At 49.8% G+C, this 25,974-nt stretch overlaps 1 protein-coding gene across 3 annotated transcripts in view; it reads right to left on the bottom strand.

The window, feature by feature from the left end:
* Positions 1–25,974, bottom strand: part of Pino (protein pinocchio) — a 125,145-nt gene that overhangs the window by 58,227 nt on the left and 40,944 nt on the right. For 2 of the 3 annotated variants that reach the window (XM_071661387.1, XM_071661388.1), the window contains exon 2: positions 10,102–10,185. The exons of the other annotated variant lie outside the window; for it this stretch is intronic. In XM_071661387.1, the coding sequence (XP_071517488.1) occupies positions 10,102–10,185 (84 nt within the window). The remainder of the gene's footprint in view (positions 1–10,101; positions 10,186–25,974) is intronic. 3 annotated transcript variants of the gene reach the window in all.

The following is a 25,974-nucleotide window of genomic DNA, read 5'->3' as shown; positions in this document are numbered from 1 at the left end:
GACCTATGTACGACATACTGGGTCACTACTGCCTACTTCTCTCTAGTGTTCGTGCCCTGGGTCATCTACACTCTGCGGTCTATGTGGGTTGACCTATGTAAGGTAACCAGGATGATCAATGCCTACCTTTCTCAAAGGGTTCGTGCCCTGGGTCATCCACAGATCCAGTGAGTCCCAGGTAGTGAGAGGCACCCAGCGAGTCCCAGCTACTGAGAGGGACCATCTCTTTTTTCATATATTATCAATGAAATGAACAATTTATATATATTTTTTCATACTATTCGCCATTTCCCGCGTTAGCGAGGTAGCGTTAAGAACAGAAGACTGAGCCTTTGAGGGAATATCCTCACTTGGCCCCCTCCTCTGTTCCTTCTTTAGGAAAACTACAAACGAGAGGGGACGATTCCCAGCCCCCCGCTCCCTTCCCTTTCTCTTCCATATTGGAAAAAAAAATATCAAAAGTATATCAAGAGACAGGTCGTCCCACAGAGCAGGATGGACTACAGTGTGTGTGTGTCTACATGACATGGGTCCCCTATGGGTCTAGTTAACATCTCCCCTCATCCCTCTAGCATGTAAAGTGGCCAATGAAGAAACAACCATAAGCCTGGCACTTCACCTCTCAAATCCTTCGCAAATGTCAAGACCCACAATACAAACCGCTTGAACTAACGACTCAAAAAAACACCCACACACAATTTAGCATCCCCTCCGGTTATGGTCATGATCCATGCAGACTAGCCACCTGTGTAACAACAGGACAAAGACAAAAAATATTCGTGTTTAGCTCATACATTTCCAGATATCCTCGTACGTCTCCCTCCCTCCCTCCCTCCAGGCACAGCGAGGGTTGACAGTCTTACGTCACCCGACAGTGTTACGACCTTCCTGAAGTACGTCTGGAGATACGACTCCTCCCTCCACGTCGGTACGACCAAGGGGGTGGGGTGGGGGAGATCTTAAGAGTTACGACCCCACGTACGACCACGGGAGGGTGGAATGGTCGGGTACACCAACACGTCTTGCATAACGAATTTAGACGTATCCCATGACGGCACAAGACAGGGAGCAGCACCCTGGACTACTGGACCTTCTAGGAAAAAAAGAAAACACATCCTGGTTCCTCCACCGAGAGCTAGTAATGTGACACAACAGGAGGGGAGAACATCAAGTACCCAAACCCTCGTCAGTCGCCCTCTACGACACGCAGGAAATACGTGGTTATCATTCTCTCTCCCCTATACCTGAGAATATCAATAATAACAACTAATAATACTAATAACAATATTTATGAAAATGATAATTTCTTTTTCTTTCATACCATTCGCCATTTCCCGCGTTAGCGAGGTAGCGTTAAGAACAGAGGACTGGGCCTCTGAGGGAATATCCTCACCTGGCCCCCTTCTCCGTTCCTTCTTTGGAAAAAAAAAAAAAAGAGGGGAGGATTTCCAACCCCCTGCTCCCTTCCCTTTTAGTCGCCTTCTACGACACGCAGGGAATACGTGGCAAGTATTCTTTCTCCCCTATCCCCAGGGATGAAAAAAAAAAATAATAATGATGATAATGAGGTAGGATGCACAATAATAACACCACCACCAGAGGTCTTCGTGCCTCCTGGTGCAGGAGCGACGGAGCCCCCCCCCCCTCCATACACTCCCGCGCAGCCCTTCCTCCACCTACGGACGACCTCAACCCGTTAACACGCGGCACCAACCTCCCGGGGCGGCGAGGGTCTACGGCCACCGTGATGGACGAGGTAAATAATGGCTGGAGGCGTGTCATCAACGTGCACGCCCTACGGCTGCTTGGGGGCACGCAACCCGGGGTCGTTCATCTACGTGGTTCTTTATAGTTCGAGATCGGGGTCAAAATATCCGTCTATGGCTGATGAACACCAGCGGATATCGAGTCCTGGGCGCACGGCTGAGGTTCCGAAGCCACCCCGGTTCGCTGCTGGTCGAAGCCGTGCCGAAACGTCTTGTCTCTGCTCGTTGAGGCGAGAGGGGTTCGCTGAAGTTTCGACTCTGCGAGACGAGAGGTTTCGACACAGCTCCGACCTGGTAAGAAGAGTTTGACCTGACGAGTCATTCTGCTCGATACAACTTGGACCGGACAGGACCGGTCTGGTCGTGGGAGGGTTCGCGAACGTTCGGTACAGTTTCGACCCCAACGCATGAAGCCAAATCACATTGCTTCCTGACACTCGAACACCCCTCACAAGGTCACCACACCCTCCCCGCCTCCTCCAGGCCAAGCGAGCACCCACGCCTTGCGCAAGCCTACCCGCGCCCTGCCACAACGGGGAAAACCCGTCCCTCGAAATCAGGAAAAATAATCTGCAAACTTTTTTTTTTGGGATCGAGCCGGCCTCTGAGCGGGCGACATACAGAGCAGGTCCCGGCCCAGCAACCCACCCAACCCACCTGGCTGAATCTTTGGGAGAAAAATTTATATATATATATATCATTCCATAAAAATCTGCCCCCCTCCCACCCCAGGCCCGGTAACCTAAACACGGACATCGTCCTTTGGGTGAGAGAGGAATATATATCAAATATTCCTCCAAAGCTCAGGACCTGCTTCGGGTGTGTGTCGATACGAAGAGGAGGAGGAGGAGGAGGGAGGGCGCGGTTCACGACGATATGAGCCATTAAATACACGAGTAACGTGTCTGATGATAGGGGTGTGGGACACACACACACACACACAATGACGTCTGAGCACAATGGGTTTCGTCTGATCGAGAGAAGAAAAAAAAATAAATACATCCATAAATGTCAAAAGACATGCAAGATCTGCCCGCCGTAGGCAAGCAACGGGGGAAAAAAAATTCCTCTCAACTTGTATTTCCCCTTCAACCACCCCCCCCCCCCCCCCCCCCCCCCCTCCCTCCCCCGCCTCCACTCGCACCCCATTTTCTTTCTTTTTTTTTTTTTTTTTTTTTTTTTTTTGCATGATAAAGGTTACAATTTGTTACGATTCCCAGAGAGCGAGAGGGAGAGAGAGGCCTATACAACCAGGGCCGTGTGGTTCCGGCGGCGCTCCAAACACGACTTCGCGCCATGTGGTAAACATGCTATTGAATCGCATGTTTAACACATGGCGTCGTCCTAGCTAACGTCTCTCTGAGGTATATCAACTGACTGTTCTATTCCTCTCTCTTGCGTCTCCCCTGATGATGATGATGTGGTTATCACACGAAAGTGCTCTTGGGAACTTATCGTCAGATCCCCTTCACCGCGACCCATCACACACACACACAACAACATAATTAGCCATCCAAACCTCACGGGAAACAAGGGGGCTTCCATCAGCGAGGCCAGGTAATCAAAAGGCCCTTCATGACCAATTGATGATGCCAGCGAGGCGTGGTGCGGTGTGGGTGTGGTGTGGAGGGACTTGGCTTGTGTGGTCTTGGCAGTCGCCCTCCCCTCCCCTTTACATGGGTCACTGGCCAAGACTTGGCAAGCAAGCAGGCAGGCAGGCAGGCAGGCTCCATCCTCAATCCTGCTTTCGTAAACATTAAATAATCTACAAAAAAAACACACAAGGAAACGCATATTCTATCCTTTATCAGTCGTTGTCCAATTCTTCTTTTATCATAACTATGGCACAATCAAGCAGGACCCATTCCCCAAGCTGTTCACACTCAAGTCCTACCTCGTGTCATTATCGTGTCACCACGCCCCGTGGCTCCGGCCCGTACAGAAGAATGCCCTGGTGTCCAGGGATAGAATCCAGAAGGTCTCTTAACCCACGGGTCTAAGACAAGACTGGTTTAAGGTGTTTAATGCCCATCATCAGGGGGATCTAACTCACCCGACCCCAGGGACTGGTTTTCAAGATGTATTTCTATGTGTTCAATTTACAGGTCTTCTTCCCTTGACAGCGCGGAGGGAGCAGCGTCCAGCAATACAGGCTATCCACATCGTGCTTTGAGCATCACTGCATGCCATCGTCCGCCCCCATCGCACACACACACAGCGACCAACGACCCACTACAGATGCCCGAGGGGCGCCCCCATCCCAGGCTGGTTTGAGGGGTTGCACAACCCCGATCACCCCCCTCCCCCCAACCTCTTCGGTATACATATAATCAACACAAGAGCGAGACAACTTTCGATCTGTAAATACCGTCATTTCGGTAATAAGAAAACCAAACTAACACTAACTATCCACAAAACAGGAATCTATAAGTGTCATCAAGTGACAGTACAACGTGTCTCAAACATTTGAACTCGACACGATAAGGCACAGAGTACAGCCAGAATGGTGTCGGAATCGTCTATCAATTTTCATCTTGCGACGTCTTGAAGCAGAAACTTATAATGGTATCCAAACATCTGTGTACGGAAAAAAAAAGGAGGGTTATCCAACTATGTAAGAAACTAATATGAAAGTGTGTATGTGGAGAGAGAGAGATTCAATACACTGGTGAAAGCAACACGAAGACTTGACTCGCCTGGATCAACAGCGAGGAACACACACACACACCTTGTAGTACGCCAACCTGTGTTTGTAAACAAAGGCTCTGCCATGCGGAATGCCACAAGCACGCGCCCACAACACACCACGCAATATACGCTCTACTTATACACACTGAGTCGAGACAGGATTAAACCACAATCTGCGTGTCTTACTGATCAACTGAAGTAGCTATGAAATCTCATACAAGTTTATAACTTCAAAATCCAAAGACATAAAAAGATTTACTTCAGGATAACTATTCTATTCATCCAAGAAGCCATTATAATCACAACCCTGTGGATAAAGCGACCCTGAATTGAAAATGTCGACGCTAAAAACAAGACAAAAATGCATTCAAGAGACGCAATTCGAAGAGCTTCGAGACGTGACGAAACATTTCAGTTCCTTGTTCCGCTGTTGTCTGGTAATCCACCCCACCACCAGAGCTCTCCCTTCAGAGCAGCGGCGAAGATAAGGTTTCATGGAGATCACAGAGGTCTCCTCCGTCAGGCAGGTATATGACGGGAGATCACACGAAGTCTCCGTCAGGAGGTTTGAAGTACGTACTGCTATGGAAATGAGAGAGGTCCCCGTTAGGTGGTTGTGTATATGAGGGGAGATCAGGGACGTCTTCAAGGGCTGCAGTAGATATATGACGGGGGTTAGAGAGGTCTCCGTCAAGGGCTGCAGTAGGTATATGAGGTGGGGGTGAGGGGGGGATGGTAGGTCCAAGAGGTCGTCTCCATCGTGACTTGCGTGGTTATTACACGCGCCCGCCCGCGCGCGTGGCCAGCAGCGGCTGCTTATGGTGCAATAGTGGTGGCTTCTGGGGCGTTCTGCCTCGTTACACAATGTTTGCCTGGTTATGTGCCGGCCAACTGTTGCCCAACACTTATCTCACAATCTTAGGTATGTAATGCGATAAGGTCTGGAGGGGTAGGAGGGGGGGCGACGTACACGAGGAGGTATACGCGTGGTGTGCAACGCGTGACACATGGGGAAAAATGATCGCTCTAACGTATCGGGCAACACAAAGGTGTAGGAGTACTGCATCATGCAACACACCAGTATACAGACGAGGGTATTACACAATGCAACACACCAGTATACAGACAATGCAACACACTAGTATACAGACAAGGGTATTACACCATAACCAGTCACAAACGCCGGCGTAGGTCCAGACCACACACACAAAAACACCCATGCAACACTGCACTGTGTGTTGCCACTCGTCCGACGTCGTAAGCAATAAAAACCACAACTGCAACACAATCTATCTGGGAGACGTAACTTGCTACAACGCTGGCGTGGAAACTTAGTATTTTCCACAACAGACGTGCATGGTCCAGTCGACTTCCTGGAATTGCTAAAAGTCTGGAACAATTATTGGTTATTCAGGGATTTAATGTTATGAAAAATGTATATATAAAAACATAAACATCGGAGGTGTTGACGTAAGGGTGTTATGCGAGTGTTGCTCTTAGGGTAAAAAAACAAAACAAACCCTTGTGTACCGAGATGAACTGAACCGCGTGTTTCATTCCCCCGGTCTCGAACACTGTGAAGCAAACGCCACCCACAAGAGGTCTTCGAGCCTGTACCACTTCATCCCTCGCCGCACTCACCAAACGTATACGTTATCAGCTCATCAAATTCTTCGGGTGCTTTCCCTTATCAGACCCACTCGTATCAAAAGATATTAAGATGGCTTTTGACGGCGCCGAGCGCCAAGCTGTATCAGCAGTGTTCGGGACGCTTCGGAAAGCTTCAAGGTCTCCGCATGACCGAACCATACGATCCAAAAGAGTAAACAAAGATGGTTCTACGATCAGGTCGGCCAAGTCTCGGGAGAGAGAGAGAGAGAGAGAGAGAGAGAGAGAGAATTCGTGAAGTGCACTACGTGGGTCGGATGTACTTTGGGGAAGGCAGTTGTAAGTGCTTTAGAGATGTCGCATTCCACAACACCTGCTCACATCTGGGTCGTCCACCACCTCAAATCAAGAATTCACCGGATTTCGTGATTTGGAATTCAACGCGCAACCGTGGCCTCGCTAGCTCAGGACTGGCTGGACCCTACGTTATTTCAAGGAACAGGCAGGATCCCCCAGGGGTACGTGCTTACGATCAACCACGACGGAAGCGAAGAAGGAAGATTTGCAGAGAGCAAGGTCGGTATGCAAATCAGTATGCATATATATATATATATCAACATGGAGAGAGAGAGAAAAAAAAAAAGATACCGTACACCTAACAAGGGACAGCCATTAATGCAAACAAGCACGGGCGGTATGCAAACAGGATATCACAAATATTTGCAGAGGGACACCAAACTGGGAGGCAGGGATGTAAACAAGCAGTCAGGACTGGAAACAAGCAGCCTCATATGTAAACAGACAGGCAGCTATGTAATGCTTAAAGAACAGGTAGGTGTGTACAGGGGGGGTCCGTACAACGACATGGGGTCCGTACAACGACAACTGCGCTACGCATGACGACAGAGATTGCGTACAAGAACACGACTGGCTGTAAAGCCACGACCTACGAGACGCAAGTCAACCAGGGGTCACGACGCGTTACGCAACCACAAACTTGCTCTCACGCACTTCCGTAAACCATCGCTCGGAGAGAGAGAGAGAGAGAGAGAGAGAGAGAGAATCTTGCAACATTATGACCCCCCCCTTAATACACACACACTCACCCCCCCCCCCCTCCTGGTTCAGATGAATGCTAAGAGAAGAGCAGTTTAAAAATAGACGTCCCTTCCTTAAAAGACTTTTTTTTTCTTTTTTGTCCGGGCGCCCACCAATCGCATGCAATCCTTGGGGGGGAGGGGTTGCCTGGGGGGGGGGGGGGGGTAGGGGGGGTTGAGCGGGGGGAGAGAGAGTCAAACAGCGAAGGCCAAATGACTGGTCCTGGGGCACCGTCCTTGTCGGACCCCAGGGAGTGGGAGAGGAGGGAGGGGGGTACTGACGTCTTGCTTGGGGGGAGGGAGGTGATGCAAGGGGGAGGGAGACTGGTGGGGTGATGGTCGGGGGGTAAACACCGGTGGTCAGATCAGTGCACAAGGCCAGCAAACAACACGGTATATAACCAAGCAAACAACGCTACATGGCCATCAAACAACACACGACCAGCAAACACCATCAGGCCAGCAGACAACACGAAATGACCAGTAAACACAACCACACACAACCAGCAAACAACACCACTGGGCCGGCAAACAGAACCACACACGACCAGCAAACACCACCACCGGGCCGGCAAACAAGGCTGCGTAAGTAAACCCCCCCCCCACCTCCACTGCATGTTCGACCTTGCCAGGAACGCCCCCTCGACCCCCCTCCCTCCCCCCGTCTCATGGTGGCTCTCGGATCCCCCCCCCCTCTCCCTCACCCCCCGGCATCACCTTACCATCACGTGGTCGTCGTCGTCGTCTTCGTCGTCGTCGGGCGAGTAATTTGAGCGACATTTGGTCTGGGGGGGGGGGCCTGACCCAGGAGGGAGGAGAGGGGGAATGGAACCCCCCCCCCCCCATCACCACTGGAGGCAGACAGGCCGACCAGCGGTGGTGGGTGGGTGGGTGAGCTCCCCCCCCCCCTCACCTCACCTCCCGCGGGACCAGTCCAGCTGGCTCTGTGGTCTGGGCTCGGATCTTGGGCAAGCAGGCAGGCAGGCAGGCAGGCAGGCATGCCTGCTTGCTTGAGAGAAAGAGATTTACCTTCCAACATGTAACCAAGATTTTGCCATCAAGTTAATCATATCTGGGAATGTTCTTTGCCACTTTTCCATTTTCTTTTGACGTGTTCTGTACTGATCGTATGGTAAGACGCTGTGAGACTCGCGTTGCCTACCTGATGCGTCTCCGTCGCACTGCTTAAAACTTCACAAACAAAGGTCGGAAACACGACAAACAAGACGACACGATAAACAACCACACCTGCAACGCAAACAACCGCACGACCACTACAAACAACGACACATCAGGGCAAAACGACCACCACGAAAAACCACAAACCACCTCGGTGTATGGTTAAGGAGGCATGGATGACCAGCAACCCACCCGCGCCGGAGACGACAGCGCACGCTACATGTTCTTCCATTTTTTTGTTTTTTTCATCTCGAGGAGACGTCATCCCCTGGGGTAAGTCATCAACCCCAGGGAGACATCGTCAGCATGGCGCCCGTCTCGTCCCCCACCCCAACACAAGGGTCCCAGCCAGAGATGCAGGTTCCTCCTCTACCGAACTAGCAGAGGCAAGGAAACACGCTCTCCAACCACCTCATTCACCTTCCACGATAGGTAAACATCAACATCTGTTGCCTTCCAGTTTCGCTGGCATCGGTAGGAGGAGGTGTGTGTGTGTGTGTGAGAGAGAGAGAGAGAGAGAGTAGTGGTGGTCATCCAGTCTAGGTGGAGGGCGTCGTTCATATATGGACTGAAGAAGCCGAGGTTTGGACGGATCGTCTGTCCACACGACCCCGCGCCTCGTCTTCGAGGTTTGGACGGATGGTCTGTCCACACGACCCCGCGCCTCGTCTTCGAGGTTTGGACGGATGGTCTGTCCACACGACCCCGCGCCTCGTCTTCTCTGTGTGGGAATATAGAGATGGGAGGGGATGTGGGTTTTACTCACAAGCAGACCATCTGAGAACAGCGGTGCCTTCACGATGACCTTCCAGATGGCAGAGTTTTAAATCGCCCCAGCTGGTCTTTGCTCCCTGTGGCGTACTCATTTCTTCGTTACTTCATGAAAAAAATAATGATCGTATTTCAAGAGAAAACGCGGTTTGTGTTTCACATCCAGACATTGCATATATGAAGAGGAAAGGTCTGGAAGATGGCTTGCTGTGGGAGGATCCAGGAAATAGAAGATGGTCAAGTAGGAAGATCTGGAACAGAGACACTGGGAGGGCCTGGAAGAAGGCTAAGAGAGTGGGAGGTTCTGGAAGATGGTCATGGAGGAAAATCAGTAAGACTGCTCAACTGGCGGAGCCTGGAAGAAGGCTACTACAGAGGAAGGGTCTGGAAGATATAGCCAAAGCACTAAGGGGTCTGGAAAAAAAGGATTATGATCCAGATTCTGATATAAAAATAATTCCTACTTTTCAAGTGACATTTACTTATTTTCCAACTAACACAGTAGCCACTGGAAAACAAATGGAACCGTAAACTGCTCATGCTAGAAAGCTGGACTTTCAGGTTCCTGGAAAGACTCAAACCCAATCCAGGCAGTACTACCGAGTAATCCCCCGAGAAACTCGATTATCTAATCGAATGCTTACTTGGGCATTCTTGACATCACGTAGGGGAAAACAAACATGATCAACGAACGCTAACTAAATTGCGTCACACCGAGAAATGCGACGTTGGTCTAGACACACCAGCTAGCGAGTAAGAACACGAGCTCACCCGATAACTCCGCCAGCGTTCATGTGTTTAGCAATACACCAGAGTCGAGACGGGATGACCTTATCAATGATACGTTAGTTGGCTTTGTCGTGTTAACTAAGAGTGATACATATAAACAAACGGTTGTCAAATACTATCTAAAAATATAAATCTCTGCTTCGGACGATCGCTGTCTTGATCTCCAGCGAGCGTCTTACTCCAAGGGGAAGTTGTGTACATACCGTGTGTGAGATTCCTGGCCCTGCCTGACGAACACCGTGGGTGCAAGTCACTCCCCCTAGGGCGCCCCGGCACGCCACACTCACCTGCAACGAACACCACATGATAAGAGGAGGCACCTGCGTCGCCAAGGCTCAAGCCTCGCTTTAAAGGAGAAAAATCAGTTTGAAAAATTATATGATGTGATTATTACATGAAAGTGCACTTGGGAATTTATCGTGTTTCATTTCCTCGTAGACTCGATGTATATATATATATATATATATATATATATATATATATATATAGAGAGAGAGAGAGAGAGAGAGAGAGAGACATATATCCACCATTCACTACCTCTTCTGACGTAACAAGCAAACCTCACAAAATGTGATCTCCAAAATTTCTAAAAGTTCACAGTTAAGCGCACACGTGAGAGGTTTGGCATCTTAAGCACAGGCCACATACAAGGCAATACGCAAATATTAAATGTAATATTCTATCTTTGCTCAAGAAATGCTGAAAATATATATAATATACATAATATATAACACTGAAAAGATATATAATATATATAATATAATATATAACACTAAATATACATAATACATATAATATATAACATACTGAAAATATATATATTTTTGACAAAATTATAGTAAACAAACAGGGTTAAAAGGAAGGCAGGGAGAAACCAGAAACAATGGTTTCAAATAAGGGAAGAAACCAGTTTTCAAATAAGAGAATTTTCAGGTACAATGATTCCAAAGACTGGAAGAAAACAGACAAATTCAAATACACGGAGAAACCAGACAGTTTTCGAAAACAAGGGAGACACGCAGAAAACTTTTCTAATACAAGAAACCAGAGACTGTTTTCATATTCGAGAAACCGAAGGAAATGTCATCAAACAGGAGAAACCAGATCTGTCCACAGGGAGAAACCAGACGAGATACAGAGTTCTCCCCTCACAACCACATCCACAACCTCAGCCCAAGAGGATGTTTACAACGGTAAGGCTGAGTCACAACTGTTTACATCGGCCAACAAACACAAAGCGGAAGTAATAAAGACAACAAAAATCACACCAAGCAACACAAAATATGCAAACACAAGCACAAACCAGCCACAAACGAGGCAAAACCAAAGATAAACACACAACACAAACAAACAGGCAACAGTCGGAAACAGACACATGAGAGTGGCAACACAAACAAACCTGTACAAGGACACCAAACAACACACGACAAACAAACGGGGATCAAGGCACTAAGAACAAGAGAAACCAGACGCGTCAGTCAAAGGCAAAATGCACATCATATCCAATCTCTCGTGGGAACGGCAACCCTTCCAGAGCCGTTCTAATTGACGAACACAAGAAGTGGAGGTGGAGAGGAGAAGTGGAGGTGGAGAGGAGAAGTGGAGGAAAGATCAGCAGTAACAATAATCCAACATGAACATTTCCGGAAAAAACCTAAACATAAAAAAAAAGGAGAGGGGGGGCGAGTGATGGGGGGGAAGAGGGGGGTTTAGAAAGCAAATACCACAGGGGATTGTAAATGTTATGACCAATAGACACACACACACACACACCAGAACAGACCGAGAGTGTAACGAGTTGTTGAGACATTAATGGTCTCCCAGCTTTCCAATCTCTGTAAATGCTGTCTACTAGATAACCAGGTATAGGCAAGATAATAGACTATATCTAGTAAGCATCATTTGCACTACATGCTATCCTGTAGGCAACATTCTTCAATGGATGTCATCTCGTAAGCAACATTCGTTCTTGATATTATAATATTAAATACTCTAGCAAGGAACATATGAGGTAGATACTCTCTAGTAAGGAACATGTGTACTACATACTATCTAGGAAGCAGCATTACCAACATATTAACATGGTTACATCTTCACTATAGCTATTATCCATATTCATATTAGCCACTAGTCATCACACATCAATCATAGCCATTACACACATGACAAGCTGAATGCCAGACGTGTGTAATGGGAGAAATTGCTCGTTTATTCCTGATGCTACCCCATCAAGACGACATACACACGCACATATGTATATTTCATGTGTGGCGGGGTGGCGGCGGGAATGGATGAAGTCAGCATTTTTGACTATGTGCATGTGTATATATGTATATGTCTGTGTATATGTATGTATACGTTGAAATGTATAGGTATGTACATGAGTGTATGTGGGCGTTTATGTATATACATGTGTATGTGGGTGGGTTGGGCCATTCTTTCATCTGTCTCCTTGCGCTACCTCACTAACGTGGGAGACAGCGACAAAGTATAATAATAAATAAATAAATAAATAAATAAATATATATATATATATATATATATATATATATATATATATATATATATATATATATATATATATATGGCACTTTAGAGTGTTCTCTGTGCACTGTATGTAGACACTGGGCCCACACCACACACTCACATGAACGCGCGTTACCCGGGACGAGAGGAGCTGCCTTGGGTCGCGCGAGACCATCACATACACAACACTAGGAGAGTCAGAACTACACACGACTGAGGATATGATCGGAAAAAGACATCTGGACACTTCGAAGGGCAGGAGGAGGAAAAAATACAAGGAAAAATCTTTCTTGAGCGCCAAGTACTCTTTACCAGATTCACAGGTACCCGGCCTCCTCCACACACACACGTACCGGCCTTGTGTGTGTGTGTGTGTGTTGGCCTTGGGAGACCTGGGCAGGAGCCAGAGTGATCCCAGGCCAGGAGCAACAGCAGTCTTGGTGGTGGTCTTGTCTGCTGCTTCCTTCGGGACATTCCCTGCTTTCCCCGCTACCCTCCCACCCACACTCCTCCTCCTCCCTTCTCCCAAGCACGACGGGACGACCCCCACAGGACGAGGGCGCGCACGACCCCCAGGTATGATGCCCTGGTTTTAGACTCTATCCCTTTTGGAAAGAATAAGGTCAGAAGCCATGCCGTCGTGCCCAGGGGTCGTATCATCGTCGTGTTCAAGGGTCGTCCACTCGTCGTGCACAACGGTCGTACAACCGTCGTGTTCAAGGGTCGTACAGTCGTCGTGTTCAAGGGTCGTACAGCCGGTCGTGTTCAAGGGTCGTACCGTCGGTCGTGTTCAGGGGTCGTACTGACGGTCGTGCTCAGAGAGCTAAGTAAATCGATGCATCACAAGATACACACACGGGGAGGGCTGAAGAAGACGACAACGACGACGCCTTTTTGGCACGCCCTCCCTGCTTGCCTGAGGGCGCCAGGAGCCAGCGGGTATTTCTGCCAAGATTCCACCCTGACGCAGGCACGGATCTTCTCTCAAAATATAGACAAAATACCAATTAGAATATCCTCCACCCAAGCACGCCAGAGCCTTGCGGGCGCAGGAGATGACAGGCAAGTGGTATACGGAGGGGAACACAGAGGATAGGGGTCGTCAGGGATGGTTGTGTAGAAGGATAGAAACGGATAGAGAGGGGTATCTGTGATGGTACGTGAAGGACGGGTGGATAGAAGGCATCTAGGATGATAGAAGGATAGACGATGGGGAATAGACGAAGCCTCTATTACTGTTCTCGATTCTATCGTATTCCAGGTTTCTATCCTCCGTCGTCCTCAGCCACAACCCGGCTGGCGAGGCTAGAGAGATGGTTGGACGAGAGGCCAGGGAGTCAAATCCCCCACTCCTTCCCCCACCTCACAGGTGAGTGAGAAAAGGGGCGTCGAACCCACTTCCTCCGCATCCCAGCAAGTCAGGGCGGCCTCTGAACACGAGCTCATGAACCCTGGCGCACCTCATGGCAATCATGCACACACACGGGTGCTGACTGCTGCCCAGACGGTATAACCAAGAGAGACTCGGCCATGATCACAACACTGGGAGAGGTCGTGGACGTTGTGGTGGTGGTGAGGGGGAAAGACGGGGGGGGACAGTTGTCGTACTGGTGGTGGAGGGAGACACTGGTCGTACCGGTGGTGGGGGGAGACACTGGTCGTACTGGTGGTGGGGGAGGACACAGGTCGTGTGGTGGTGGGGAGGACACAGGTCGTGTGGTGGTGGAGGCGACAGGTTGTGTTGGGGTGGGGGTGTAGGCGACACCTGACCCCAGCATGACTCAGGACCCGTAACATGGAGGGGTTGCCACACACACACACACATACCAACATTCTATCTACGACGACCTACAACACGTGCCTGCATAACACCCCAAGATACAACCGTACGTAGGCCTCAGTACCAAAGATACATGTCCATGTAGCCCTAGAGACTCTACTTCACGACTTCTACAACCTCACGTAGTCACACAAGACACTCCAATGTTATTCCCACATCCTACTCTCATCTACAAGACGCTTGTCACCCTTGACCTTACGACACGTCATGACCCAGCAGAGGAAGGTCATCCAGGTGACCTTAAATGACACACAGAGATCGGGGTCACAGCGTGACCTAAACTTTGACCCCTGCGGCTTCCCCGTGACCCAGTCACCGACATGGTTAACAAACAACCCAACTTAAAACTGCCGTACACTATACTTATAACCAGCAATTCGCCAAAGGAGAGAAGTTATAGTGTCTAAACCGCCTATAGACACCATCACCCCCCCAACACACACACACACACACACACACACACCCTTGTGTCGTAGATCGTCCGAAAGCGAGAGACAAATCCTATTACGAAATCTTTCCTTGGAATCAAAGAGAGATGGAGAGGAGCAGCAGCAGCAGGATTGAGGGCACTAAGACATTCTGACCTGACACAAACTGATTCAGACGGACCACGACCGCTCACCCCCTCAGCCTTCCTTAATACAGACCAGCAAGACACCCGCCATATGGCAACATTACAGTAGTAGTTGCAGCAGAAGTAGTAGCAGTAGCAATAGTAGTAGAAGCAGAAGCAGTAGTAGCAACAGTAGCAGTAGTAATAATAAATAAAATAATAATTTCAACTTGTTACATCAATGTGACCTGACCTGACCCTACATCATATACAAAAACAACCTGATGACCTCATGTGACCAAAACCTGCTGTGACCCAATACATGTCAACCTACCTCCCTCCCTCACTCCCCTCCCACATTCTCACCAAGTATACTGCTGCAGTAATTCAAGTCGCGCACAACAGAAAACGGAAGGCATGTACCGTCTTTGTCAAGGCCTGACGTCACCAGTGACGTCAATAGGTACACAGGACGGCCAGGATAGAAGGGGGAGCAGGTAGGCGGGGGACATTTCCGGCTCGGTCAGGTCGCTCGCTAACGACCCAGATCACGAGCCCGGGTGACTGACGCAGGAGCAACGAGCAGGCGAATGACTGCTGGCTCCCATAGTTGGTGTGTGTGTGAGAATGGGCCACACGAGGATTGACCGTTAGGGTCCTGGGCAAACTGCTTCTCCTGAACTTTGTAAGCGACGAGGTTAGAAGGATGAGGACAACACCCCGTACATAATGATGCCGAAGTGGTGGTGATGGAGGTCAGACGCCAAGAGAGAGAGACCACATTACGAAGGGACAACATAGGGGCATACTCGTACGTTAGATTATAAAGGCGTCCCTTCATCAACACAAGGGTTGTGGAGGGGCGAGGGGCGCACGAGTATGTAAAAGGATATCAAGGCGTCCCTTCATCAACACAAGGGTTGTGGAGGGGCGAGGGGCGCACGAATATGTAAAAGGATATCAAGGCGTCCCTTCACCAACACAAGGGTTGTGGAGGGGCGAAGGGCGCAAGAGTATGTAAAAGGACATCAAGGCGTCCCTTCATCAATACAAGGGTTGTGGAGGGGCGAGGGGCGTACGAGTATGTAAAACTATCCCTCCTCGTATCGTACGAAGAGGTGATTACACACACACACACACGTACGTTCAGGCCCCGACCGTCTGACTTCATCTCCACCATCAACACACACACACCATCCACAATCTGGCCCAATTTCGACACTACAAAATGACTCGGGTCGATTCCGACACAAAGGCGGGGAGGGATTCCTGTGTCTGGCCACAACACCCTCGGCTCACAGCACGACCCGTAGTGTTATCTGGATCACTAGCGAGACACACACACGGTGTTCCTCACACCGCTGTATGCTCTGTGCTTACCTCCAGCCATTCCCAGCTACTGTGCCCACCACTAACACATATTCTGTGTAAATACATCTGGACCCACCAGCTTCCTCATAATACCAGTTGTGACGCCCTCCTGGGTTGTACACAACGCGACATTTACATCATCGCCCCAGGAATGTTACTCTTTGACGAGGTTCACTTCTTTTTCTTACGCAATGTGACGAAGGGCGAGTGTGTGTGTGTGTGTGTGTGTGTGTGTGCGTATACCCCTTTACCACGACGCGTCGGTACGACCCTCTGAACGACGTGAGGACACCCCTCTGGCACGACGGAGCGAGCCTTTGGGTATAACAAATGGCCCCTCCTCCATAAAAGCCTTTTAATCTAACCCTTTAAGATACGTGGGCAGCACGTCATAGACCAGAACAACCTTAACTAAGGGCCTAGCACTCCTTCAGGTAAGGGTAAAGGCCTTCAACACGGCCTCATCGTCTCACGTCCCATCTCCTTCACCAGGTAAACAAACACACACAACACACACACACACACACAGGGAGCCTTATCTGGCGCTGACGACAACCTCCCGACTCTCTTGTCTGTATTGTGGGCGTCTCAGCCACATGACCAGCGACACGTCACTAGGAAAACAACAAACAGACCTGCTCGCTATGCCCCACGTCTGCTGTCATTTCCCGTGTGGTTGGCGCGCCCTGACCCTCCCGCGCCCCCTTGCGTCTGCGACGGAGTCATGGGGGCGTCCAGCTCCCCATGGAAACCACGAGAGAATATCGATAGATAGACTTGATATCCCACTTTTCCATCAACTGAAGTAACTCGTGGATCACCTTTCAGTCTCGCCGTATGACGCGTCTCGTAACGTAAACACTCGACTCGTATTACGTCTCCTGGTTGTCCCTTCACAGAACCCGATGACGTAAAAGTTATCAACGACACCTTATTAAGTCACGAGTGGTTTAGATCACACACACACACACACACACACGCTTCTGTACATAGCAGCCATTCTTAATTAGATTACGGGTATAATTAATCCATGTTTGATCAGGCACTTGGCTTCATTATGTATACTTCATTTAATTACCCTGCCACTATCAGAAACAAGAGCTTGATATCCTCATAACCTCTCATGATTACCTGACGTGCACCACCAACACAGTAATTAAGGCTAATTACTCTCAGCCCAGGTCACATACCCGGCCCATTATCCCGGTTAATCAATGAATCATGCGTGATCAATCATGACCACTCACGACGGCGAATGATCAGATGATAATATATCGCATCAACTGTCGCTAATGACACATGCCGCGGGTCGCTAATGACACATGCCGCGGGTCGCTAATGACACAGGCCACCATCGTTAATGACATGGTAGTAATTCAATTAGCGGTGAGGGACGGGATGTCCTGGATCGGGGCATCGAACCCTGGAGTCCACGTTAGGGTATAGGGGGACGAGTGAGTAGCGAGTAGGATGTGGCCGTGGACACCCGCATGGTGAGGTGAGGTGAGGGAGGCGTGGCTGGATCCTGGTCGTGTGGTGAAGGAAGGATCCTGCTGTCCCTCGTACTTTCCCTATAATATTAACGTGTGTGTGTGTGTGTGTGTGTGTGGGGTCAGGGGGACTTGCTCCCTCCAAGAAAATAAAAATAGGATTTTACACATTTGGATTTTTTTCCAAATTTATTAAAAATCATAAAATCTAGATATATATATATATTTCTCTCAATTCTTTTCGGTAGAGAGAGAGAGAGAGAGAGAGAGAGAGAGAGAGAGAGAGAGAGAGAGAGAGAGGCTTGTGGAGGTAGGAGAGGCCGCAGCAGGACACCGCATGACCGCAAGCGGCTACAGGATACCGGTATCTTAAAGGAAACTGGTGGTTGGTGTGTGTGTGTGTCTCCTGCCCCATGACCTCCCCCCCCCCCACCATGAGAAAGGATAGGGGATTCGAGCGGGAGTCCCCACATTCACGGCCACGTCCCTCCTACCACACCACACACACACACGCGCACTGAATTCACTGCCACGGCAGAAATGTGAATGGTTAGAGAGAGAGAGAGAGACTGGCTGTTTATGATTCTAATCAGTTTACGGCTATTCAGTTATATTATTCTATGGCACTTAACGAGTGGATGAAAGCATAAGAGGCTCTTTTTATGCATGTTCCTGACGCCATATCGCTGAGAAGCCATCGATATATTTATATATATATATATATATATATATATATATATATATATATATATATATATATATCATTGACACTGTTGATGTAATCGTGGCTCCCGTGTTGTTGTTCACTTAAAATAGACAGCAAGGCAGCACGAATGTTAAGGTCACCACGGCAATATCTGATCCCCCTCACATGGCATTCCCTTCCCCTAAATGGCATCCTAACGTCATCTGATACCCTCTTCCCAGCGTCTATTTCTCTGTACTGGTGTTTGATTATCTCTAAATGGTTTCCGCTTCTCTTCACTAAGTATGTAATTCACTCCCTCTATAGGGCATTTGATTCCCTACCTTTACACCGTGCCCGATTCCCTTCCGAAAGGATGTACACGTAACTATAAGACCTAATGTAAACAATGGATCCCTTGTGTATGCAGCAAGCGCCGCTGGCGACCACAGGTGCTGGCGAAGTCGGCACCGGACACTGCTGGCGTGTACAGTTGCCAGCAAACGATCGTATCTGGCGAACTCGAGCCACTGGCATCACCTATATCAGATGGCCGGAGGGCTGACGTGCCTCCCTCATGCAAGCCGAGATGAAACGGTATCATCCCCAGCAGGAGGAGGGGAGTGATGATGGTATCACACGACTTATTATAAACACAAACACTGCAAATATAATAACCTTATCAGTTCCATCACAGGAGGCCAGCGAGGCCCAGAAACGTGGGTCATGTCCTTTTGGGGTATATCACAGATGTGGATCTATCATGCTGGTGCCTCAATTTAACACAATAACATATCAACATCCAAACATTTGTGTAAATAGAACAGCTTTACGCAAAAACCATTCTATTCATCATGGTGTCCATCCACTCTACCATCTACTTCCTGCTACCTATCCATGTTCTACCATCTACTTTCTGCTACCTATCCATGTTCTACCATGCCTCTCGCTATCTACGTGCGTGAGGAATCTAGGATAAACATTGTCCTCCTGAAGATGACCTCGTCGTAAACCATCAGGTCTTCTGTCATGCGCATCGCGTGTCCGACCCACTCATGGACGCTCAGGTATTGCTATCTGGCTGTCCCATGCGCTCCCGTATATTCATCATCCAACATGACTTGCCTTATCCAAAGGTATGGCTTGCCTCATCCACACGTGAGGCTATGGACGACTACAGGATTCGTGAAGTCGACGACACACTCTCCCTGCGGAGGGGGGAACTAGCGGGAGTGTTGTCGGCAGGGTGGGTCGTGTGCGACAAGGATGCGACGAAAAACGGCCCTCTCCGACGACGTCCCCATCCACCTCCCTTGGATCCGACTACTACTACAACCCCTCCCCCCCACGATAGCCTTGTTCACATCAAAGATCCACCACGTCCCCGCCCGCCCAGCCGGAACTGTGGCTAGTGCCAGTCCGCCTCCACACACACGCGTGCATGTGGGAGCGGCGTCGGACCCAGCTCCCACGCTGCGGTCATCCGAGGGACAAAACCACCCACTCGCTCCCTCCCTCGCACGCCCACAAGTGTGTCTCCCGCGTCATACGCGTATACACGGAGGTATCGACTCTTGCAGCCTGGCTCCCCCCACCCCAGACATGCATGAACAACATACGGGCCACAGCGACGCCCTCCACACAACCAGAGCCTACACCAGATTCCACACAGACGCCCCCCACACACACACACTGCTAGGCACCTCCGAACCACTTTGGAGGCCCATCAGCTTCATGAGTAGAGACGCATGACGTATTCAGAGTCGTACAGTCATGTTCAAGGGTCTTACCACCGTCGTGTTCAAGGGTCGTACCACAGTCGTGTCCAAGGGTCGTACCACCGTCGTGTTCAAGGGTCGTACCACAGTCGTGGTGAACCTTTTTTTCACAAGGAAAAAAAATGTTCAAAATGCTCTCTCGTGGCGCTTCTTTACTCAGCTCCCCCACGCTTCCCCCTCACCATACCCGTGACTGGGGCAGTCCACGGGTCAGTGAGGGAAGGAAAAGAGGGCAACAGGTGGAAGCCGCCGAGACAGACACACACACACACACGCGCCACTATCCAACACGCCACGACTCCACTAGGCAAAGGGGGAGAGGGAGGACAGGGAACACATACATACATGGAGAGAGAGAGTGTGAGACGACGCAGTGGAGACGACAAAGACAAATTACTTGCGACTGGTCAGGGATACTCAGTGCATATTATATTGCGTAGCTCATAAACTATAGCACCAAAGTGTGTATATATTATATATATATATATATATATATATATATATATATATATATATATATATATATATATATATATATATATATCACGTATCAAAAGAGGGACGCCCTTGAGAAATGGCTGATCGTACAGCAAGACAATAACTTGTCATTTAATCCCACGACCCCTTCTCCTGGGCAGCTTCGAAGGCCGCGCTACAATCAGTAGCAGGAAAAAGGTTGGACTAGAAGTTGGACCAGGAGCGAGAAGATCTTCGACGAGGTTGTACCCTCATTGCAAGTCCTCATTCAGATGAGCACCACCACATGCAGGCGCGGCGCCCATCTACAACCCACGGGTCATGAGGTGATGTACGTACATACAATTTGTGATGGTGACACTGGTGACCGTGATGACTTCATCTTACTAGAGTAACCGTTCCTAACAGAGATGACGTCGTCTTACACGCGAGCGGAGCACCTCACGAGGGAGGGAAACGAGTACACAAACACAAGTCTCCTGGAGCGAACCGGAGGGAGCCTGGCTCTCGTGGGGGGCCGGGTGGGATAACAAGCCCAAGCCCCCTAGGCCTACAGTGCTTAGGTCCCTCACCGCCGCCGGCGAGGCCGCCCTAGAGCATAGGGCCCGCACCTCCTGAGCTGTAAGGAGGTTTAATCTCTTAACAACAATTTGTACGAGCAGGTCTACAGGTACAAGCAGGTCTACAGGGACGAAGATGCCTCACAGATTTACAGTCTATGTGTGTGTCACACACACACACTATCAGGACTGTATGGAAGGGCCTGGAGTGAAGGACCAAGTCTGGAAGAGCAAGAAACGGGAGAGTGGCAGGGGGGTAAACCAAAGCCAGTGGAAACCAGACGCTTCCCTTGGAGAACGCCAGGGTGTTTGGCTTCGCTGAGGCGACTCCTTATTATCCATGCTCTCCCCACACCCCATTTTCCATGAGATGACTGTGTAAAGGATGGGGGGGATGGTGTCCGCTGCAGCAGAGGGCGTTGGTTCGACCTTTGGACCATCCGGGGAATCACCACCGCCACAAAAATTATAGGAAAAAAAGAAGAGAGGAATGAGGCAGGCAAGTCCACCGTTGCCAACTCCTGCACAAACGACCATGGTAGGACACCGCCCCACCCGAACCATTCTCTTAAGGGCTATAACTCATGGACAATTAGGTCCTCATGGACCTAATTGTCTGCTCCAGCGAGTGCTTGGTCAATGTTGCCAGCGGTGAGACGCCAGCGTCGCCACATATCTGGAACGGATGAGAAAATCATGCTTCCCACTTCCAGGGCTCGGTGTTGCCCACTCGAGTGTGTCCAATATTGGCCCGGCTGGCTGGTAACTCTCCCACCCAACGACCGTTTTCTTGTTCCTGGGTTGTGTGTGTGTGTGTGTGTGTGTGTGTGTGTGAAGCGATCCATCTCAAGTTGACCATGTTCCATGACACGTCAATTATAACCAGGACGTAAAATGATACCCATCATGTCGTATGTTTACCTGCGTCACACCAACATAGAAAACCAGGAAAAAAAACTCTTCAGTGGACAACCAGCGACTGGTCTTCTGCTTCCTGGACGCCAACGGGTGAGAGAGAGAGAGAGAGAGAGAGAGAGAGAGAGAGAGAGAGAGAGAGAGAGTGTGCGTGTCCAATGCTTTCACGAAAACTTCCAATGTAAGAAATAAAAGCAAATCATACCTTACCCTGCAGCGGATACATACCATGGATCAGTGTTGCTGGAATCACCTCACAAAAAGCTGTAGAGGAATACATAAAAAATAAAGTTCCAGAACATTCCAGGAATTCTGAAGGCGAGGACGACAAAAACAAAACAAAAAAAAAAAAAATTGGACGACCTATGTCTGGGGAGGAGGGGGGGGGGGGGACACCGGACCACGTGGTCTGCGTGTGGGATATATGGTCGCCCGAGGGTGGGACGCGTCAACGGGCCTATCTGGAGAGAGGAAGAGGGAAATCCCACACACACACACACACACACACACACACACACACACATGACCACTGTCAGGCCCAGCTCTTCCTCCCCAGTGTCAAAACGTCGTGGGAAGCTATCTGTATAACACTATCTTGTCCTCGATACACAAGAGCCTTCACCTGCACGAGTCTCGTCCTTGCTTTTCGGACGGCAGTTTCACATTTGCATAAGCACCACACCTGTATATGCACAACACCTGCACACACCTGCAGGAGCCTCCATGGCTTGGTCTTCCCTCGTCGCACGACCCTAACAAACACCTCAAGGCCCCTCACAAAACACCCGAGGATCCTCATTGAAGCACCCCAGTGCGCCATCCTAATTGCGAAACTCCCAAGACCTTCATAAACACCCCAGGACCCTCACAAAGACACCTCAGAGACCCCTCACAAAACAGAGACCCCCCTCAAAACATCCCATGACACACCAGACACCCCTCACAAAACAGAGACCCCCTCAAAACATCCCACGACACCCCAGAGACCCCTCACAAAACAGAGACCCCCCCCTCAAAACATGCCATGACACCGCAGAGACCCGTCGTAAAACATTCCAAGTGACCCTCACTGAAGGACCTCCGCCAGCACCGCCCCCACGACCTTCACCGGCTCCGCGGGGGAGACCTTAAGACACCACGACCTTCACAACCAGCCAGGGGCGCGTTCAGTCCGCGACCGCTGGAACTTCACACCCAACCAGGAACTTCACACCCAACCAGGAACTTCCAAGAAACCAGACTATCCTAGTGGCACCCGTGCCTTGCGTTACACAACCTACAGCCAACAACTCAACCAATGATTTAAATTAATTTCCAAGTCTTTAATCACCTTAATAGTTGATTCAATTCTCGTCTTGACCTCAATCGCTGATTTGATTGAATTCATGTCTTTATTCACCTCAATCGCTGATTTAAATCAATTCTGCAGCCTTTAGTCACCTAACTACACCTAGAAGAGACATTTCAATGAAGGCATAGGTGAAGGGTACATGCCTAAGGGTAAGCATATGCTGTCTCCAGGCTTCCCACATCCTGCTGGTCACACACACAACCTTGCTACGCTTCCTCCGTTTACATTCCACCTTCCAAGCCGGTGCTAAAACTTCCCCCTCAACCGAGGATCGTGGCCTTGACCTTTGACCCCCCAGAAGTGTCATGAGAGACAGGAGTCACCATGACGGGTCATCACCAAACTACTGTCACAGGTTCTGTGATGACCATGTCTTACGTACAGACACGAGAGCACTCCAGTCTACCAGGAGTGTGTGCGAATGTATGCATGTGCAACGTACACACACACAAAGCCAGACATACACACACAAGGCGCCTTATTTCCAACATGGAGGGTCGGATAATATAAATCTCTCCCCCATGACCCTGTTTTCATACACCATATTACTACACTGTACACACACACACACACACACACACACTCATCCTGTTTAGCATACACAGCGCCATACATCAAAGCGAGCGGATCACACACACGCAACTGGCCAAAATGGAACACCCTCGAGGGGTCGACCAAGGTCAACCTCGACGTAGCGGAAGTGGTGGGCAATGACCTCGCCTGACCAACTGAGGTCAGCAGCCGCCAGCCACGCCCCCCCCTAAGGCAAGGAGACCTACCTACATTGGACCAACACTGTCACAATCGTGGTGTAGAGCGGCAGTTAAACTTATCTTCCTTTTTTTTTAAATCATTCATTTATTTTTTCCAGCCAGTAATGTTGTCTACCTCGACGAACGCATATGGGTCAGGAAGTCAAGCGATGCTCGATGTCCAAGGAAGCTGGGCATATTTAACATGTTAACCTGCTCACTGAACTGTAATGGTCTCCACACACACACAGCTTCCGTCCAACCTAATCCAACCAATCATTCCGCTTCTGCACTATCCCAACCCCCCAGTCTTAACCAATCCCCTCACTACATCTATCCACCTCTTCTGTGGTCTATCTCTCCCCCATGTGTGCCTTGTACATTGTTGCTATTCAGCCAACCTATCCTCTGACACGTGTTGCTATCCAGCCAAACTATCCTCTCCCATCAATATCCTATCCTCCCCATCGACAGCCTAGACGACCTATCCAAGACCCCTGGACTGTATGTGGCAACTCACAAGTCGACATGTTGCGAAGGTCGAGCAAGTTTTTCGCGGATCTCATGATCTAACGGGCCTCGCCCAGTGGGGGCTGTCGACGCCGCTAAACCGGACGGTCCGGGCACGACAGTCGACGTATCGAGGAGCGGCAGTCGACGTATCGAGGTGCGGCAGTCGACACTCGACGGGAAGGGTACATGAAGAGGACGTCGCCCACTCTTCTTCCTTACAAGTCGAGCAACACACGACCAGAGGCGACCGCTAACCAGCGCGTTGCGCTAAACGCCTAAGAGAGAGAGAGAGAGAGGGAGGAGAGGGAGGGAGGGAGAGTTGGCGGGTGAGTCATAACCCACCCGCCAGCCTACCCTTGCCTCCTCCTCTGGCATGTCATCCAGGGAGGGAGGGAGGCGGCAGCAGCAGTGCCAGATGTCACACCCAAACATGACAACCAACCCCCTTCCCCGCCACCAAACCACCGGGTCAAACTACCAAACCACCTCATTAAACCAAGCCACTCGGGGTGTGGGAGGGAGAGAGGAGAACACCCACACAGTTCCAATGCTCCCCTCCGCCTCCGAACCACTACAAGCGTTCGCCTCACGGTACCTCCTGCCCCTCACACCGCTCCTCCCAACATGGTCGGCTCTCAGCCCTCCTGCTTTAACCCCGGCCAAACTTCCTTGGTAATCTGACTTTCGCGTATATACGCGTTTCCTTGGCGTAAAGTCCTCCTCCCCGCGGACAGCATACGGAAGAGCGAAGGCTCTTGGGCATCGGTAATCCTCGCTGGTGTGTGTGTGGGAGGAGGTGGCGGTCGATCAGGCGGAGGGGAATTTTCAGATCAGCCCCCGACTTTCAAGTTTTTGCTAAGGGACAGATCGACCTGAGGACATTATGTAGACTCAGGCCAAGTTCTTGCGGCAGAAGCATTTGTCCCAAAATATCAGATTCTTTAAAAAGCGGGAGACTCTTAAAATAGCACCGGACGGCCGACTGAAGAAAGAAGAGGAAATGCAACGCGTTTTTGCAGCCATGGCGTTTCGCAACACAATCTTCTTTTTTGCTGTCAAATATCATATAAACAACTGTACGACGCGATTTAGAGCGTAACTGCCAGTTGGCGTGGCGACATTGGCGTGTCAATCTGTGGAATGATGATCTTTTCAGCAGATGATCGTCCAATCAGCGTACGTACAAGCCAGCCAGAGCTACCGTGTAGCGACGCAAGTTTACAAGGGCATGATTCCCGCAGCAACAAGTTCCTCACACCACAGCA

The sequence above is a fragment of the Panulirus ornatus genome, chromosome 73, assembly GCF_036320965.1.
Source record: "Panulirus ornatus isolate Po-2019 chromosome 73, ASM3632096v1, whole genome shotgun sequence".
NCBI lineage: Eukaryota > Metazoa > Arthropoda > Malacostraca > Decapoda > Palinuridae > Panulirus > Panulirus ornatus.
The sequence above is the reverse complement of the archived record's forward strand: the minus strand, read 5'-3'. Positions and strand labels throughout refer to the sequence as shown.